At 40.0% G+C, this 21,439-nt stretch overlaps 1 protein-coding gene across 6 annotated transcripts in view; it reads left to right on the plus strand.

The window, feature by feature from the left end:
* Window positions 1–21,439, plus strand: part of LOC133610462 (protocadherin-15-like) — a 345,402-nt gene that overhangs the window by 227,565 nt on the left and 96,398 nt on the right. For all 6 annotated transcript variants that reach the window (XR_009815878.1, XR_009815880.1, XR_009815879.1 and 3 more), the window contains one exon: window positions 18,591–18,700. Coding sequence is in view for 3 of the 6 variants with exons in the window: in XM_061966744.2 (XP_061822728.1) it covers window positions 18,591–18,700 (110 nt within the window). In the remaining 3 variants the exon portion in view is untranslated. The remainder of the gene's footprint in view (window positions 1–18,590; window positions 18,701–21,439) is intronic.

Below are 21,439 nucleotides of genomic sequence, written 5' to 3' on the forward strand. Positions count from 1 at the left end.
CTAGGCTGATTCTTATTGGCTAAAATTCGGCATGCTATTTTTTATTTTGAAATGGCCTCGTGGGGCCAGAATAAAAAACTTCCCCAGGCCGAATCTGGTCCGCAGGCTGGGACTTTGATACCCAAGAAACACGTCAATAATGAATAAAGCAAAACATGTTCTAGACCAAAAATCACTTCATATTCTCTACTGCTCACTTGTGTTACCATATCTGAGTTATTGTGTAGAAATATGGGGAAACAAGTACAAATGTGCGCTTCATTCACTAACTGTGTTACAAAAAAGATCAATTAGAATAATATATAATGCTGGATATAGAGAACATACAAACCCTTTATTTATTGAATCAAAATGATTGAAATTCAACAATTTACATTCGATTAGATAATACTTTATTAATCCCCGAGGGGAAATTAGATTTTCAGCACAAACCCGTTCAAGACAAACAAGCAGTGTACATTGTTACAGAACAGGAACGCTGATGGGTCGCCACAAGGCGCCCCGCAAAAGATGGGAAAAAGATAAACGCTGGGGGAGGATGAGTAAAAAAATACAATCTAGACTGGGTTCCTAAAAGCCTACTGAAATGCGATTTTCTTATTTAAACGGGGATAGCAGGTCCATTCTATGTGTCATACTTGATCATTTCGCGATATTGCCATATTTTTGCTGAAAGGATTTAGTAGAGAACATCGACGATAAAGTTCTCAACTTTTGGTCGCTGATAAAAAAGCCTTGCCTATACCGGAAGTAGCAGACGATTTGCGCGTGACGTCACAGGTTGTGGAGCTCCTCACATCCGCACATTGTTTACAATCATGGCCACCAACAGCGAGAGCGATTCGGACCGAGAAAGCGACAATTTCCCCATTTATTTGAGCGAGGATGAAAGATTCGTGGATGAGGAAAGTAAAAGTGAAGGACTAGAGGGCAGTGGGAGCGATTCAGATAGGGAAGATGCTGTGAGAGGCGGGTGGGACCTGATATTCAGCTGGGAATGACTAAAACAGTAAATAAACACAATACTCTATTAGCCACAACACAACCAGGCTTATATTTAATATGCCACAAATGAATCCCGCATAACAAACACCTCCCCCTCCCGTCCATATAACCCGCCAAACACCTGCACAACACACTCAATCCCACAGCTCAAAGTACCGTTCACCTCCCCAAAGTTCATACAGCACATATATTTTCCCAAAGTTACGTACGTGACATGCACATAGCGGCACGCACGTACGGGCAAGCGATCAAATGTTTGGAAGCCGCAGCTGCATGCGTACTCACGGTACCGCGTCTGCGCATCCAACTCAAAGTCCTCCTGGTAGGAGTCTCTGTTGTCCCAGTTCTCCACAGGCCAATGGTAAAGCTTGACTGTCATCTTCCGGGAATGTAAACAATGAAACACCGGCTGTGTTATCCGGCAAAACAGTCAGAAGGTGCATTCTACGGCGGGGGTGCGTTATCCGGCACAACACCTGCCGCAATACACCGCTTCCTACCTACAGCTTTCTTCTTTGCTGTCTCCATTGTTCATTGAACAAATTGCAAAAGATTCGCCAACACAGATGTCCAGAATACTGTGGAATTTTGCGATGAAAACAGACGACTTTATAGCTGGCCACCATGCTGTCCCAAAATGTCCTCTACAATCCGTGACGTCACGCGCAGGCGTCATCTTACCGAGACGTTTTCAGCAGGATATTTCGCTCGAAATTTAAAATTGCACTTTAGTAAGCTAACCCGGCCGTATTGGCATGTGTTGCAATGTTAAGATTTCATCATTGATGTATAAACTCTCAGACTGCGTGGTCGGTAGTAGTGGGTTTCAGTAGGCCTCTAAGGGGGCCCAGTCTGAAGTGGGAAAAAAACCTCCATAGCAAAGCACATATACATATTACAACATAAATCTCAAGACTTGCAACAGAGGGGAGGGAGTGGGGGCTTCGGTGGCAGGCTGCAGCTCTTCAGGCGCTGCCTATCCGTCCATCACCTCTAAGGGATTCGCGTCAAGGTGCATTTGCAAACAGCTAAAATTATGTACAAAGCAAACTATAACCTGCTACCCAAGAATGTACAACAATTAATCTCAACAAAAGAGGAGACATATAACCTAATTTAAAACATTTGTATACAACACTTAAAACCTTCAAAATATCCGTTTGTGGAATTAAATTATGGAATGAATTAACCAAAGAAATCAAACAAAGCACCAATTTGATTCACTTTAAGAGACTGTTCAAACTACAAGTGTTCACAAAGTACACAGAACAAGAATTATGATGAACATCTTGAACCCTATTTATTTGGTTTTTATTCACTTTTCTGCTACAGAGAACAAGGAGATGGGATAAAATTGCTATGGTTTGAAAAAGGGGGTTGGATTAAATAAGCTCAGCTTCTTCCTACTCCTTTTCGGACGTGCTGTAATGAAACAACCGGAAATATGTGATGCATTACATTGTATCGTATGCATGTACCGAAATGAACTGAACTGTTGCCCTAAAATAAAAATGTTCTCATCACTGCAATCCGAGTCAACGCTACTGCGGACTGATATTTCCTCTCTTCAAGTTCCTGTACTCGTGACGTCTTGAAAAAGCCATTAGGGAAGGCAATGACAAGACTGCAGTGCTAAAGAGAGAATGTGAGAGAGCGAGCTACAAGGCAAAGACTGTGCAATCAAGCTACAATAGCAGGCGTGGGTTTAGAGGAAAAGGTGCGTAGAGATAGTTCACGTTGATGGGTAGCCGCGGTAAGGCGCAGGCAGGACATTTAAAGTGGCAGATGAGCTGGCGACGTGTCAGTACTGAAGCAGAAGGTAAAGCCTCCACGGATGGCCGAGGAGCAGTCAGTGTGATGGGCAGGCTGAGTGACGCTAAACACAACCTCTGTCTTGGTATGACAACTGAGAACAGATGCTCTCCCTTCTACACCGCGCTTGTCCGTTTGAATTCTCACCTCCTTCGCGTTGGATCTCATTAAAATATATCCCACGACGGCATTTTCAAGTCACAAAAATAAATTTTTTTGGCCAGAAGATAACAGGAGCAAATGCTTAAAAGGACACCGTTATTGAAATGCATGTCTTGCTGGAGATCATCACAGCCAAAAATCTCTATATTCGTCGGGTCTCCTGCTGGCCTCATCAGCAAGGTCCAGGACCCCCACTGCCCACTCCCGCTATGGAGGCTACATGTTCAGACTCTCTATTAGCCTTTGCACACCACCTGAGTGCTCATTGTTATCATCATCTTTAGATTATCTTTTGTAGTTGTTTTCAAAGGTCCAATATTCATATATAAAATGGAGAAGATAACCGCCTTTATTAATTATAAATTGGAGAAATTTACTTCATACTGGGAAAATTGGGTCAACTATGTAACGCCCCATAAACCTGACTTTAATTTTTCGAATTAGTGATTGTATTGCAAAAAAAAAAAAAGGGATTACCCCCTATATGTATGTATGTATATATATGTATGTGTATATTTATATATATATGTATGTGTGGGTATAAATATATATATATATATATATATATATATATATATATATATATATATATATATATATATATAGATGTATCTGTTTTATATATTTTTATTTCTGATTACTATTATTATTAATGTATTATTATTTAAGGGCTTCACGGTGGCAGAGGGGTTAGTGCATCTGCCTCACAATACGAAGGTCCTGAGTAGTCTTGGGTTCAATCCCGGGCTCGGGATCTTTCTGTGTGGAGTTTGCATGTCCTCCCCGTGACTGCGTGGGTTCCCTCCGGGTACTCCGGCTTCCTCCCACTTCCAAAGACATGCACCTGGGGATAAGTTGATTGGCAACACTAAATTGGCCCTAGTGTGTGGATGTGAGTGTGAATGTTGTCTGTCTATCTGTGTTGGCCCTGCGATGAGGTGGCGACTTGTCTAGGGTGTACCCCGCCTTCCGCCCGATTGTAACTGAGATAGGCTCCAGCGCCCCCTGCGACCCCAAAGGGAATAAGCGGTAGAAAATGGATGGATGGATATTATTATTTATTTTTCTTTATTTTTCTTTTTTTCTTTGTTTTTTTAATTGATGTATTTGTAGATATTACTTTGTTTTTTGTTGTTGTTTCTTTCTTTTTAGGGGGGGTGGGGGGTATGGGTGGGATATAAACAAAAATATCTTGACATTTAGGGCAGACAATATATATATGATTTATGTGAATATGATGTAATGGATAGGAATGTCTGATGCTGGATGTCAATTAAAAAAAAAAGAAGAAAAAATCAAAAAAAATCAAAGGTCCAATATTATATTTGTTTTCAACACATAAGTCTCAGAGTTCACAGCATAGTGCATTGGAAGTGCCAAAGTGTAGCCTTCATGCTGGATTTTAGATGGTTTAAAAGGGCTTTTAGTAAGTCCAAAAGGGAACACACAGTTTTGTGTCTCAACTTAGAGTGCTCCTACTTAGTTGTTTTAAAGGGGAACCTTATCACAATTTCAGAATGGTTAAAACCATTAAAAATCAGTTCCCAGTGGCTTATTATTTTTTTCGAAGTGTTTTTCAAAATTTTACCCATCACCAATATCCCTAAAAAAAGCTTCAAAGTGCCTGATTTTAACCATCGTTATAAACACCCGTCCATTTTCCTGTGACGTCACATAGTGATGCCAACACAAACAAACATGGCGGAAAGAACAGCAAGGTATAGCGACATTAGCTCGGATTCAGACTCGGATTTCAGCGGCTTAATCGATTCAACAGATTACGAATGTATTGAAACGGATGGTTGTAGTGTGGAGGCAGGTAGCGAAAACGAAATTGAAGAAGAAACTGAAGCTATTGAGCCATATCGGTTTGAACCGTATGCAAGCGAAACCGACGAAAACGACACGACAGCCAGCGACACGGGAGAAAGCGAGGACGAATTCGGCGATTGCCTTCTAACCAATGATTGGTATGTGTTTGTTTGGCATTAAAGGAAACTAACAACTATGAACTAGGTTTACAGCATATGAAATACATTTGGCAACAACATGCACTTTAAGAGTGCAGACAGCCCAATTTTCATCAATTAATATATTCTGTAGACATACCCTCATCCGCGTTCTTTTCCTGAAAACTGATCTGTCCAGTTTTGGAGTTGATGTCAGCAGGCCAGGGAAGCTAGGGTCGATAGGGGGTTTTGCTCGCTCGTCTGCGGGAACAAACTGCCGCCATTGCTTGCCGTGCTACCGAGGTCCTTTGTCCCTGAATTGCTCACACACTCCGGCAGATTCAATGGGGGTCTGGCGGTAGATTTCTTTGACTTTATCGTTGGAAATGCATCTGCTTTGAGTGTCGCAGGATATCCACACATTCTTGCCATCTGTCGTAGCATAGCTTTCGTCGGTAAACTGTGCGGAACAAACGTCCAATTTCTTGCCACTTTCGCATCTTTGGGCCACTGGTGCAACTTGAATTCGTCCCTGTTCGTGTTGTTACACCCTCCGACAACACACCGACGAGGCATGATGTCTCCAAGGTACGGAAAACAGTCGAAAAAACGGAAAATAACAGAGCTGATTTGACTCGGTGTTTGCGAAAATGGCGGATTGTTTCCCGATGTGACGCCACGTTGTGACGTCATCGCTCCGAGAGCGAATATTAGAAAGGCGTTTAATTCGCCAAAATTCACCCATTTAGACTTCAGAAATCGGTTAAAAAAATATATGGGTTTTTTTCTGCAACATCAAGGTATATATTGACGCTTACATAGGTCTGGTGACAATGTTCCCCTTTAAGGCAGGGGTGTCAAACGTACGGCCCGAGGGCAGGATCAGGCCCGCAAACAGGTTTTATCCGGCCCGCGGGATGAGTTTGCCAAGTATAAAAATGAGCTGAAATTTTTAAATGAAAGAAATATCTGTTCTAAATGTGTCCACTAGTGTCCACCTACTCAGTGGCCTAGTGGTTAGAGTGTCCGCCCTGAGATCGGTAGGTTGTGAGTTCAAATCCCGGCCGAGTCATACCAAAGACTATAAAAATGGGACCTGTTGCCTCCCTGCTTGACACTCAGCATCAAGGGTTGGAATTGGGGGTTAAATCACCAAAAATGATTTCCGGGCGCGGCCACCGCTGCTGCTCACTACTTCCCTCACCTCCCAGGGGGTGATCAAGGGTGATGGGTCAAATGCAGAGAATAATTTCACCACACCTAATGTGTGTGTGACAATCATTGGTACTTTAACTTAACTTTAACTTTTACTTTAACTTTAGATGTCGCAATAGCAATTCTTTGTATCTTTGTAGATGATGCTACATATGTAAACAAAATAAACCACATGATGTTAGTACACCTGAAAATGAGTAAACTACACGAATAACATCCTGTAATTTGATTTTGATATTTATTTGTATCTTGATAGATTGAAAATTAACAGCAATGAGTTGTCTGACGCACATTATCACATAATTTATTCAGAAAGTATAAATACCGACAAACAAAGATAGAATACTGTTAACTGCAACATGTAAGTGTAAAAAAAAAACCCAACAACATTATGATTTGTACATTTTCAGAATGTGCTTGTTCTATTTTTAAACAAAGAAAACAATCTGAAGTTGTCTTTATTTCTAAGTTATCGTGCCGTGATTTTACCAGTCCGGCCCACTTGGGAGTAAATTTTTCTCCATGTGGCCCCTGATGTAAAATTAGTTTGACACCCCTGTTTTAAGGTAAGAGCTGTTTCTCACCGAGTTGTTATGCTTTAAGTTGCAAGCAAAAAGTTGAGTTACAAGCATCCCCGCCATTAGTTGGCATAGCAAATGTCACAATGAACCCAGTAATATTCGAACAAATCATCTGGTCTTACTTGCTCGCTTCGGCTTATAGCTAGATATTGTTTTCCAACCATGAGAAGGAAGGAAGTGGGTGTGAAGACAATGCTGAGAAGAAGTGGAGGATATTTATATTTATATTCATAAATGTGGATGCATATGCAAAAGTGCAATATATTTATCTGTACAGTAATCTATTTATTTATATCTGCACCTTTTTGCTCTTTTTATCCTGTACTACAACGAGCTAATAAATGGGTTAAATGATGAATGGGTTGTACTTGTATAGCGCTTTTCTACCTTCAAGGTACTCAAAGCGCTTTGACACTACTTCCACATTTACCCATTCACACACACATTCACACACTGATGGAGGGAGCTGCCATGCAAGGCGCTAACCAGCACCCATCAGGAGCAAGGGTGAAGTGTCTTGCTCAGGACACAACGGACATGACGAGGTTGGTACTAGGTGGGGATTGAACCAGGGACCCTCGGGTCGCGCACGGCCATTCTTCCACTGCGCCACGCCGTCCCCAATGCAACACAATGTTCTTATCTGTACTGTAAAGTTCAAATTTGAATGACAATAAAAGGAAGTCTAAGTCTTATTGAATTACAGAAAGAAATCATTAAATAAAAAACACGACTGAGCGTGTTCTAATGAAGCAAATTGAGTCTAACAGCAGCTGAGATTGTTAAAATGATATCTAAATCGCGGACATTTATTAATGAAAATGTGGAAAAGCTGATGATGGTGTCTCTGACGGAGAAGCAGCTAGATGGAGATACTGTGGAAGTCTCTACAAAATAATTCCTGTATGTTATTACATTTAGAGATGTCCGATAATATCGGCCTGCGGATATTATCGACCGATAAATGCGTTAAAATGTAATATCGGAAATTATTGGTATCGTTTTTTTTAATATTGGTATAGTTTTTTTTTGTTTTTGTTTTTTATTTATTTTTTTATATTAAATCAACATAAAAAACACAAGATACACTTACAATTAGTGCACCAACCCAAAAAACCTCCCTCCCCCATTTACACTCATTCACACTCATTCACACAAAAGGGTTGTTTCTTTCTGTTATCAATATTCTGGTTCCTACATTATATATCAATATATATCAATACAGTCTGCAAGGGATACAGTCCGTAAGCACACACTAATAGTACTAACCTTTAACAGTTAATTTTACTCATTTTCATTAAATACTAGTTTCTTTGTAACTGTTTTTTTATTGTTTTACTTTCTTTTTTATTCAAGAAAATGTTTTTAATTTATTTATCTTATTTGATCAATTTTCAAAAAAAGGACCATATCTTCACCATACCTGGTTGTCCAAATTAGGCATAATAATGTGTTAATTCCACGACTGCATATATCGGTTGATATCGATATTGGTTGATATCAGTAATTAAAGAGTTGGACAATATCGGAATATCGGATATCGGCAAAAAGCCATTATCTTACATCCCTAGTATTGTTTTTATACAATATTATTGTGGAAGTTGCCCTCCAGGGGGTTCTTCGGACCACCAAGCACTGACATGACAGCCCGGTCCAGGTTCACAATACAGTTTTATTTTTCAATGAAGTCTGTCTCTTGCTTTCCAGCAATTGTTTTTTTTTTGTGTCCGTCTCAGGCTCGCTCTCGCTCTTACTCCATCTCCCACACTCTCTCTCTCCTCCCGGCTGCTGCCTTTTAACAGAGCGACAGGTGATTAGATAATCAGGCCCAGGTTCCTGTCGCTGATCTCGAAGCCGGTCCTGGCACACCCCGCTTCGCTGCAGGTCCGCAGGCCCCCGCCCCAACAATTATTTTTTACAAGTTTGTTTAAAAGGCATGTTGCATGTTCAAATGCTGCTGTTTCGTAGTTGGCCAAGCAGATGTTGATTTGCGTTAAGAGCTCAAATTAAGATCGTAAGTTGAGGTACTGCTGTACACTGCACTTAGGTAGTAAAATATATCACATGCAACAACGTAACATTAAGAAGTAGAACTGGAGGATACAGAATTAGCAACTTTAGCCTAACTATGTGAGCTACATTGCTGACATTACACCCACTTTTTAACAGCAACATCATGCTACAGTAGGTTAGCCAATTTGCTGAATAGTTGGTAGAGCTTTATTTTAAGGTGTGTAGCAGAGTCTTTTTGTGTTTGTTTATATATTTATATATATATATATATATATATATATATTTTTTTTTTTTTTTTTTTTTTTTTTTTTTTTACAAACTTGTGGGCGTATAACTGGGACGTATGGGTTTTGTCTATTGGGGGGAAGGTTTTTCATTCACGACATTATTAAAAGCTGCAACTGCAAATGCAACGACAATAAATAGTAGCCGTAGTAGTTCTTTCCTTGAGTTTATGGTGGACACCAGGGAACTTGGCAATGAGCCTGATTGTGATCTGACCCCAATAACTAATTAGCAGATGAAGCTCTTCTGTCAAGTGTGTAATAAAAATGGGTGGCAAAAGATAATGGATACTGAGAGAGATTGATGAAGTGGTGTGGAGAGGATTTAATCAAAGGTAAGAACAAGGAATAGCATGGCTAGCTTTTAGTTATTTATTCAGTTAACCGCACAGTCTTCTATAGTTTCAAGGTGTGTGGTCTAAAACAAAAACAAAGACGAGATGTCTCTGAAAAGCTGTGGCTGTAGGCAACCTCCTGAAAGCTTCCATCTGCTGGGCCGCCCCTCCCTATACGCAGATCACGCGCTGTGCTTAGGGTCCGCTTATAATATGATTTTCCTGCAAATGTATTCCCAGCCCCTTGTCAATCAATCAAAGTTTACTTATATAGCCCTAAATCACAAGTGTCTCAAAGGGCTGCCCAAGCCACAGCGTCATCCTCTGCTCAGATCCCACATCAGGGCAAGAAAAAACTCAACCCAATGGGATGACGATGAGAAACCTTGGAGGGGACCGCAGATGTGGGGACCCCCTTACTGGTCAGTCACTAATAAGAATATATACAGGCCAAACGTTTGGACACACCTTCTATTTCAATGCGTTTTCTTTATTTTCATGACTATTTACACTGTAGATTGTCACCGAAGGCATCACCTGTGAAGTGAAAACCCTTTCAGGTGACTACGTCTTGAAGCTCATCGAGAGAATGCCAAGAGTGTGCAAAACAGTAATCAGAGCAAAGGGTGGCTATTTTGAAGAAGCCAGAATATAAAACATGTATTCTGTTATTTCACCTTTTTTTTTTGTTAAGTACATAACTACACGTGTTCATTCATAGTTTTGATGCCTTCAGTGACAATCTACAATGTAAATAGTCATGAAAATAAAGAAAATGCATTAAATGAAAAGCTGTGTCAAAACTTATGGCCTATACTGTACATATATACAGTATATATATAATCCATCCATCCATTTTCTACCTCTTATTCCCTTTTGGGGTCGCGGGGGGCGCTGGAGCCTATCTCAGCTACAATCGGGCGGAAGGCGGGGTACACCCTGGACAAGTCGCCACCTCATCGCAGGGCCAACACAGATAGACAGACAACACTCACATCCACACACTAGGGCGAATTTAGTGTTTCCAATCAACCTATCCCCAGGTGCATGTCTTTGGAGGTGGGAGGAAGCCGGAGTACCCGGAGGGAACCCACGCAGTCACGGGGAGGACATGCAAACTCCATACAGAAAGATCCCGAGCCTGGGATTGAACCCAAGACTACTCAGGACCTTCGTATTGTGAGGCGGATGCACTAACCCCTCTCCCACCGTGCTGCCCTATATATATAATATATAAGAATATATATATATATATATATATATATATATATATCTCCCACCGTGCTGCCCTATATATATAATATATAAGAATATATATATATATATATATATATATATATATATATATATATATATATATATATATATATATATATATATATATATATATATATATATATATATATTCCCCCGCATAATTGCATTATCCCCGGTGCTATGCTGGTAAACAATCGTACTGGGATCGAATCCTGGCCGCAGGAGTGTCAGAAAGATATGCACTATTTCCTACGAATGGATTTTACTCCAAAACGTGCATCAAATTAAATTCAAGTTTGATTGAAAAAGTCTTAACTATTATTTTACATTTCTACTCAGTGGCCTAGTGGTTAGAGTGTCCGCCCTGAGATCGGTAGGTTGTGAGTTCAAACCCCGGCCGAGTCATACCAAAGACTATAAAAATGGGACCCATTACCTCCCTGCTTGGCACTCAGCATCAAGGGTTGGAATTGGGGGTTAAATCACCAAAAATGATTCACTGCTCCCCTCACCTCCCAGGTGGTGAACAAGGGGATGGGTCAAATGCAGAGGACAAATTTCACCACACCTAGTGTGTGTGTGTGACAATCATTGGTACTTTAACTTTAACTTTAACTTTTAATTTAAAAAAAAAGTTGTAATGGAAGGGAGGGCCACAAAATAAAACCCCGCTTAGGGTCCTGTCCAGCAGGTTTATCTACCTATAAGTGTGCTTTAAATTATATACAAAATTGTTGTTACAGTTGTTTAAAAAGCAGTTGTCCTTACCGCTATTACAACAGTGGTTGTGTTGCTGCTGTGTTGTGCGACGTAGTCGTTAGGGCTGGTTGATTGTGCTTTCCTTGGCGTCCTATTTGTTCTCAAGCACACTGCGGCTTTCCACAGCGATACCACTCAGGTTCAAAGCGGCTTTTAAGCCATTTGATTGTCGTTTTTTGGCAATTACCGCAGCTCTGTCAAGGGCAAGGAGCGAGGAGGAGGAGGAGGAAGACAAATGTTGAGACGCTGGCTCTGGCTGCTTGACGGAAAAAGCATGAAGAGTTTTGAGAGCTTGCGCAAACTAAAGAGGAATGATTGACAGGCAAAAATGAAGAGGTTGTGAACAAATGTGCTGGAGTCGGGAGAGGTAGGATGTGGCAAGAGGGGAAAGTTCCAGGGAGTACAAATAGGGTATTTTTATCACTCACACAAGGATGTGACAGCCTTGTTTGGACTGAATACTCCTGAGTGTTTTTTATGCACTCAAGTTACTTGATTCTTTATTGTTGTAAGCTCAAATGCAAACTGTTATGGACATTCATTGTATTGTAATTTACAGCTTGAGAAATTTGAAGAAAGACATGTTTTTTAATTATTATCGAGAAAAATAAATAATTAAATATGCTCCAGAAAGTCAGGAAACGGGAGGGCCTGAACTGTATAAGATTGGCTGCTTGTATTTTTAAAACATTTTCCTCCAATTTGAAGCTAAAATGACATAGTAATGAGATGCTAAATTGCATTTGCAGTATGTTACGTGCATGTAGGGACGGGTACTGTTCACATTTGAACCGATACGGTAACTAGGAATCGATACCGGTACTCACCAGTACCAATTTTCGGTACTTTTGTGTGTGTTACTAAATATTAATTGTTTTGGTAATAAAATCTATTTTTTTTAAATGAGCTGATTATGAGAACTGCTGTCCAGTTGTTATATCCTGTTTTATATCATCATATTATCGTTTGCAGGTATGACATTAAGTTGCAATTCCAGTCCATGTCCAGTATTTGTTTTGTGCCCTAAAAAGTGTTAATACTGTAAGTATTGTATTTATTACACACCAGCTGTTTGATTGTAACATGCATATTAGATGTAGTTTTCATTAACAAATGTGGAGGTGTTGAAGTCGGCATTTGTAAAATCGTGAATGCTGGTGGCTGGTCAAAAGAAAAGCCAATGTGTATTAAAAAATTAAAGCTAAAATACCACTGATAGTCACACACACACACTAGGTGTGGTGAAATTGCCCTCTGCTTTTGACCCATCCCCTCGTTCCATCCCCTGGGAGGTGAGGGGAGCAGTGAGCAGCAGCGGTGACCGCGCTCGGGAATCATTTTGGTGATTTCACCCCCAATTTTAACCCGTGATGCTGGGTGCCAAGCAGGGAGGTAATGGGTCCCATTTTTATAGTCTTTGGTATGACTCTGCCGGGGTTTGAACTCACGACCTACCGATCTCAGGGCGGACATATATATATATATATATATATATATATGTATGTATGTATGTATGTATGTATGTATGTATGTATGTATGTATGTATGTATGTATGTATGTATGTATGTATGTATGTATGTATGTAATATATATATATGTATGTATGTATGTATGTATGTATGTATGTATGTATGTATGTGTATATATATATATATATATATATATATATATATATATATATAATGTACAGTACAGGCCAAAGGTTTGGACACACCTTCTCATTCAATGTGTTTTCTTTATTTTCATTATTATTTGCATTGTAGATTGTCACTGAAGGCAGCAAAACTATGAATGAACACATGTGGAGTTATGTACTTAACAAAAAAAAGGTGAAATAACTGAAAACATGTTTTTATATTCTAGTTTCTTCTAACTAGCCACCCTTTGCTCTGAGTACTTATTGGCATTCTCTACATAAGCTTCAAGAGGTAGTCACCTGAACTGGTTTTCACTTCACAGGTGTGCTTGAAGCTCATGGAGAGAATGCCAAGAGTGTGCAAAGCAGTAATCAGAGCAAAGGGTGGCTATTTTGAAGAAACTAGAATATAAAACATGTTTGTGTTTTAGTTAAGTACATAACTCCACATGTGTTCATTCTTAGTTTTGATGCCTTCAGTGACAATCTATGTAAATGTAAATGTAAATAGTCACGAAAAATAAAGAACACGCATTGAATGAAAAGGTGTGTCCAAACTTTTAGCAACAAGCTTGCATATTTTTGCTTGACTTACACTGGAGCTTCTTTTAAATCAAACCCTTTGTTGGCATTTAAAATTGCAACATTACTTCGAGGTCATTTGGGTGAGTCTGCTCTCATTGATACTGGAGTGATCGCCAAGTGATGTCACGATCAGTTGGGTTTTACGTGAATCAGTGCCCGGTAGGACTGGTGGTATTTGGTCTGTGTCAAAAAAAAGTACCCGATTTGGTACCCATCCCTACTTGCACGCTAAGGCAACAGATGGCGTTGCTGTAAACGATTAACCATGGAGCTTTGTCAGACCAACACAAGCTTTTGCCAGTATTTTAAAACAAATACTTTGGTTAAAAAGTCCACACTAACGGCGTGTTGAGGAAAAACTCAATTTGCAGTATGTCTTGTGCATGCCAAGGCAACCCCGAACAGTCAGGCTTCCTCACCCAATAAGAAACTATTTGCAGAATTTTCTTCCAAATCTGAGGTTAGGCTGAACACACAAATGACATGTCAAATAAAGGTGTACATTAAATTGCATTAAAGGGGAACATTATCACAATTTCAGAAGGGTTAAAACCATTAAAAATCAGTTCCCAGTGGCTTATTTTATTTTTCGAAGTTTTTTTCAAAATTTTACCCATCACGCAATATCCCTAAAAAAAGCTTCAAAGTGCCTGATTTTAACCATCGTTATAAACACCCGTCCATTTTCCTGTGACGTCACACAGTGATGCCAACACAAACAAACATGGCGGATAGAACAGCAAGGTATAGCGACATTAGCTCGAATTCAGACTCGGATTTCAGCGGCTTAAGCGATTCAACAGATTACGCATGTATTGAAACGGATGGTTGTAGTGTGGAGGCAGGTAGCGAAAACGAAATTAAAGAAGAAACTGAAGCTATTGAGCCATATCAATTTGAACCGTATGCAAGCGAAACCGACGAAAACGACACGACAGCCAGCGACACGGGAGAAAGCGAGGACGAATTTGGCGATCGCCTTCTAACCAACGATTGGTATGTGTTTGTTTGGCATTAAAGGAAACTAACAACCATGAACTAGGTTTACAGCATATGAAATACATTTGGCAACAACATGCACTTTGAGAGTGCAGACAGCCCATTTCAGGCGCGCTAAGAACATATATTTTTCCACGATTTCAGCACTCAGGTTAACCATACCTAAATAGACACAAAATACTGCATTACACAAGACTCCCCGAATGTACTCGAATGATTGAAAAAAATAAATGTTTTTAAGCTAAATTATTGGTAAACACAGTTTATGTATAATAATTTACGTAAAACCGCGAGTAATGAATAAAGTTTTCATCAATTAATATATTCTGTAGACATACCCTCATCCGTTCTCTTTTCCTGAAAGCTGATCTGTCCAGTTTTGGAGTTGATGTCAGCAGGCCAGGGAAGCTAGGGTCGATATCCTTCTCTTGATCATCTTAGGTTCATGCTTGCCATCTCTGTCGTAGCATAGCTTTCGTCGGTAAAGTGTGCGGAACATTTAGAGTTCGGAAATCGGTTAAAAATATATATGGTCTTTTTTTCTGCAACATCAAGGTATATATTGACGCTTACATAGGTCTGGTGATAATGTTCCCCTTTAAACAGTCCGCCATGTGCATGCCAGGGCAACAGATGGCACTATAACCCTAAATCGTGAAGCAGGAATTTTTAAACAAACCATAGTCACTACACGTCAGGTGTTGCTATAGCCCCTGTTATATGATAGATGTCTGTAATATGTACATTATACAGTCTGTCAAAGGAAGGGCTGTGGAGTAATTGCACTTAAGAGGCCTTGCAGTCTTGGGGCTGTAGGCCTCAATGCTGAGTGTGAAGAGTAAAGAATAAAGAGCATAATAAAGAATAAGAGCGGGAAGATGACGGATCATAAAAGAAGAGACGAGGGAGAAAGGTGGCTTAAAGGCGAACCACGTAATGAGTGAGACAAAATAGAATGGCGCCGGCAATAAGAGAGAGAGCTCCTCAGAGAGCCGCGTTATCATTGCCGACATCTATCACCACCCTCATTATTCTGTGTGCACATACATTGTGTATGTGTGTGCATGTGTGGGACAAAAATCAACTCCTATCTCGCCGGCCACATAGTTTTTATTATCGGGTGTCACCGGGTTTTAAAGGCTCATAATGTTATGACATTATCGTGTGGAATCATCGATGACACCGGTGTAAGTCGATGCCAGGTAATGTTATCTTGTTTTTGTCTGCCTGCACATGTTCATGTGGTGCACGCTGATTATTTTGTTCCTCAACCGCCGCTTACAGGAGAATATTTACACATAATGTGTTGTCCGCACGATTACCTTTCCGACAAATACATCACACGTCGGCGCTGTTATTAATGTCCACAAGTTGGATGGACTTGAAACCTCTTGCACGTTCCAATGTGCTCAACAAAACACAGACAATGACTCTAGGGCAGTGTTTTTCATCCTTTTTTGCGTTGAAAAAATCCGAAGGCAGACCACCAGCAGAAATCATTAAAAAATTTAACTCAGTTGACAGTGAAAAGTCGTTGTCGTAATTGTTGGATATGACTTTAAACCATAACCAACCATACATCAATATAGCTCTTGTCTCAAAGTAGGTGTACTGTCACCACCTGTCACATCACCCCCTGACTTATTTTGACTTTTTTTGCTGTTTTCCTGTGTGTAGTGTTTTAGTTTATGTCTTGCACTCCTATTTTGGTGGCTTTTTCTCTATTTTTGGTATTTTCCTGTCGCAGTTTCATGTCTCCCTTTGAGCGATATGTCCCGCATCTACTTTGTTTTAGCAATCAAGAATATTTCAGTTGTTTTTAATCCTTCTTTGTGGGGACATTGTTGATTGTCATGTCATGTTTGGATGTACATTGTGGACGCCGTCTTTGCTCCACAGTAAGTCTTTGCTGTCGTCCAGCATTCTGTTTTTGTTTACTTTGTAGCCAGTTCAGTTTTAGTTTTGTTCTGCATAGCCTTCCCTAACTTTCATTGCCTTTTCCTAAGGGCACTCACCTTTTGTTTATTTTTGGTTTAAGCATTAGATACCTTTTTACCTGTACACTGCCCCCCGCTGTTCCCGACATCTACAAAGCAATTAGCTACCTGCTGCCACCTATTGATATGGAAGAGAGCTCTAGACCAGTGATTTTCAACCACTGTGCCGCGCCACACTAGTGTGCCGTGAAATATTGTCTGGTGTGCCGTGGGAAATTATGCAACTTCACCTAATTGGTCCAAAAAATATTTTTTGCAAATCAATAATCAGAATAATGTGCCGTTGTCTAGTGCCTGTGCTGTGTAGAGCTTGGCAGGGTAATCTTGTAATACTCCATACCAGTAGGTGGCAGCAGGTAGTTCATTGCTTTGTAGAAGTCGGAACGCGTCGAAGATGGTTTGTCGTAATCCCAATATGCAGAGCACAGCGGGAGACAGTGTGCAGGTAAAAAGATATGTAACGCTTAAACCAAAAAATAACAAGGCAAGTCCCGCTAGGAAAAGGCACTGAAGCATAGGAATGGCTATGTAAAACAAAAGTAAAACTGAACTGGCTACAAAGTCAACAAACACAGAATGCTGGACGACAGCAAAAACTTACAGCGTGTGGAGCAAAGAGGACGTCCACAAAGCACATCCCGTACATGACATGACAATCAACAATGTCCCCACATAGAAGGATAGCGTACGCACAACTTAAAGAGTCTTGATTGCGAAAACAAAGCAGGTGCGGGCAATAGCACTCAAAGGAAGGCGTGAAGCTGCTACAGGAGAACACCAACAAAACAGGAAGGGTCACCAAAATAACAGCGCAAGACAAGAACTAAAGCACGACACACAGGAAACAACAACAAACTCAAAATAAGGCACGACAACCTGGTGGAGTTTAATTTTTTAACCTTTTCTGCTGGTGGTGTGGCCCCGTATTTTTTTTTATGAAAAAAATGTGCCTTGGCTCAAAAAAGGTTGAAAAACACTTCTCTAGACAGCACTGACACTCAACAACGGCACATTATTTGCAGGTTATTAATTACTGGTTTGCTAAAAATATTTTTAACCCAAATAGGTGAAATTAGATAATCTCCCACGGCACACCAGACTGTATCTCACGGCACACTAGTGTGCCGCGGCACAGTGGTTGAAAAACACTGCCATAGAAAGCAGGAGGTAAAAACAATATTTAGTCTTTAAACAGAGCAAAATTAGCTTTGCATGTTTTTGAAAAATGTTTTGAAATGTTTTTTCTCAATCTGCATTGACTCTTGAAGGCCTCTCAGTGCTGATCAATTAAATTTTTGCTAACGACCCAAATAGAGTTGCAAATCCTATTAGGGTTGACAGGCTACTCAATTCTCATACAATGTTATGTGTTGGAACAAAACTTTGACAGGAAGTATTTTTGCCACCGACACCTTCAGCCTAATTGCACCAGCCTATTTTTCCGCTTTTTCCCTGATATTTGACAAGGCATTCATTGTTTAAAAAAAAAAAAAAAAGTCATTTATTTGCTGTTCGGCAGCCAACTCAGGCTGACATTTATCCATTGACATATGCATTTGTTTTATAACAATTACTTGCATCTTAAATGAGTGTTGGTCCTCCAGCCAGCTATAACTTGCACACATGCTTCAATCAATCAGCTATCGCCTCGTTACTTCGCTTATCAACACCTAGAGTAGGCGGCTTTAAAATAGTTTGGCAAAGATGTGCTCTATACCTGTAAAATAATTTTTGCCTCACTTTCTCGCAACATACTTTTTTGAGCAAGTTTGGCCCAATTAGTGCTTCTTTAATGTATAATTAGGTCTTTTAGGGTACAGAAGAAGTACATAGGAAGCTGTCAGCTACTAAGGATGGCTAAATTGGACGCACTTGACAGATTTTAAACCTCAGTTGATGGCGTTCGAGCCTCCCGAGGAAGAAGATGGAGGAGGAGGCCCCCCAAGTCTTGGTATACATATTTAATGTTCCTGACGATGGCTGGTCTGATATGTTCCCAGGTTTCCGCCCGTGAGCGAGGAGGCTGCAGTGGGAACCCCCGTGGGAGTCATCCTGGCGGCTGCTGTCAATCAAACCATCGTGTATTCCATCATCGGGGGCAACGAGGGAGGTGAGAACGTGCCTGGATGTTTATGCCGCGACTTCGCCTGACTCCCTCCAAACGTTTGCGCACATCGAAATATCGTATTGACCCTGAAAGTAAGACGACGGCCATTCGTCAATGATGTTTTCAGTCAAATAACCACCATTACATCGCAATTACAAAACAATATCAGACATCTTAACTCCTCCGCAGTTGTTTTTATTTATAAGAATAGTTTGTTGTCTAGTTTGGTTCTTTATTTATTATTTATTACCTGTTTAAGGCTACAAAGATTTTTAGGCTATGTTTCTTTCTTTTCTTTTTTAAATATAAGTCTTATATAGTGTGCTAAAAGTGGGATTTCAATGTTGTGCACATTTATTTATTCAGTAAAGAATAAAGGCTAAAACTGTGTACAAAGCAAACTATAACCTGCTACCCAAGAATGTTCAACAATTCTTCTCAACTAAAGAGGAGAAATATAACCTTAGAGGGAAAACTCATTTAAAGGGGAACATTATTACAATTTCAGAAGGGTTAAAACTATTAAAAATCAGTTCCCAGTGGCTTCTTTTATTTTTCGAAGTTTTTTTCAAAATTTTACCCATCACGCAATATCCCTAAAAAAAGCTTCAAAGTGCCTGATTTTAACCATCGTTATATACACCCGTCCATTTTCCTGTGACGTCACACAGTGATGCCAATACAAACAAACAGCAAGGTATAGCGACATTAGCTCGGATTCAGACTCGGATTTCAGCGGCTTAACACTGTCTGATAAGATAATTACTAACAACTATGAACTAGGTTTACAGAATATGAAATACATTTGGCAACAACATGCACTTTGAGAGTGCAGACAGCCCATTTCAGGCGCGCTAAGAACATATATTTTTCCACGATTTCAGCACTCAGGTTAACCATACCTAAATAGACACAAAATACTGCATTACACAAGACTACCCGAAAGTACTCGATAGATTGAAAAAAATAAATGTTTTTAAGCTAAATTATTGGTAAACACAGTTAATGTATAATAATTTACGTAAAACCGCGAGTAATGAATAAAGTTTTCATCAATTAATATATTCTGTAGACATACCCTCATCCGCTCTCTTTTCCTGAAAGCTGATCTGTCCAGTTTTGGAGTTGATGTCAGCAGGCCAGGGAAGCTAGGGTCGATATTCTTCTCTTGATCATCTTCGGTGGCATAAGGGACGGTGTGAGCCAAGACATCCAGGGGGTTTAGCTCGCTCGTCTACGGGAACAAACTGCCGCCATTGCTTGCCGTGTTACCGTGCTACGTTGTGACGTCATTGCTCCGAGAGCGAATAATAGAAAGGCGTTTAATTCGCCAAAATTCACCCATTTAGAGTTCGGAAATCGGTTAAAAAAATATATGGTCTATTTTCTGCAACATCAAGGTATATATGGACGCTTACATAGGTCTGGTGATAATGTTCCCCTTTAAAACATTTGTATGCTCGTACAACATATCAGTATGTGGAGTTAAACTATGGAATGGATTAAGTAAAGAAGTTAAACAATGTACTGATTAGGGCTGCAACAACTAATCGATTAAAATCGATTATAAAAATAGTTGGCGATTAATTTATTCATCGATTCGTTGGATCTATGCTATGCGCACGCGCAGAGGCTACGTTTTTTTTTTTTTTTTTTTTTTTTTTTTTTAACCATTATTTATAAACTGCAACATTTACAAACAGCTGAGAAACAATAATCAAAATAATAGGGGTGTAACAGTACGTGTATTTGTATCGAACCGTTTCGGTACAGGGGTTTCGTTTCGGTGCGGAAGTGTACCGAACGAGTTTCCACACGGACATATTACCGTATTTTTCGGAGTATAAGTCGCACTGGAGTATAAGTCGCACTTGCCGAAAATGCATAATAAAGAAGGAAAAAAACATATAAATCGCACTGGAGCCCGGCCAAACTATGAAAAAAAAACTGCGACTTATAGTCCGAAAAATACAGTAAGTAGCGTACTGCACGTTGTGTAAACAATACTCAAAATGCCGGACATTTGAGGCATTTATGAAACTCCGCCCAGACAGCTCCGCAAAAGAGGACATGTCCGGTGAAAAGAGGACGTATGGTCAGTCTATCCTAGCCCGTTAGCTGCTAGCATGCTAGCAAAAGAGGATTAGGAGCGAACGGTTTCACCGGACGTGAAACCGGATTAGGTCCTGACCATACGTCCTCTTTTCACCGGACATGGGGCTGTCAGGGCGGAGTTTCATAAATGCCTCAAATGTCCGACATTTTGAGTTAGTGTTGCGTGTATTTTCAATATACGTTCAGGGTTAAGAAGGTTAAAAACACAACAAATTGTGCGTGCAGCAGCATACGTGAGGGAGGGGGAGAGCGAGAGAGTTGTGATAAACGTGCATGCGTCGTCAGGCTCTGCTTTTTATCGATACATTTATCAGATTTAATTTTTTATTATCTATAGCAGGGGTGTCAAAAGTGTGCATTTTTGTAACATTTTCCTTGTTTTATTTGGCAAGTTGAAAGAACATGGCGCCAGTATGCTGTTTTTTTTCAATAAAATACTGGAAAGGATAGAAATGTAGTTTGTCTTTTTTATCCGATTATTAATCGGTTAATCGAAGTTATAATCAACAGATTAATCGATTATCAAATTAATCGTTAGTTGCAGCCCTAGTACTGATATGATGCAGTTTAAGAGGTGGTTCAAATTAAAAGTGCTTACAAAGTATAAGGAAGAAGAATTATGAGAAA

This window comes from Nerophis lumbriciformis, linkage group LG11, assembly GCF_033978685.3.
Source record: "Nerophis lumbriciformis linkage group LG11, RoL_Nlum_v2.1, whole genome shotgun sequence".
Taxonomy (NCBI): Eukaryota; Metazoa; Chordata; class Actinopteri; order Syngnathiformes; family Syngnathidae; genus Nerophis; species Nerophis lumbriciformis.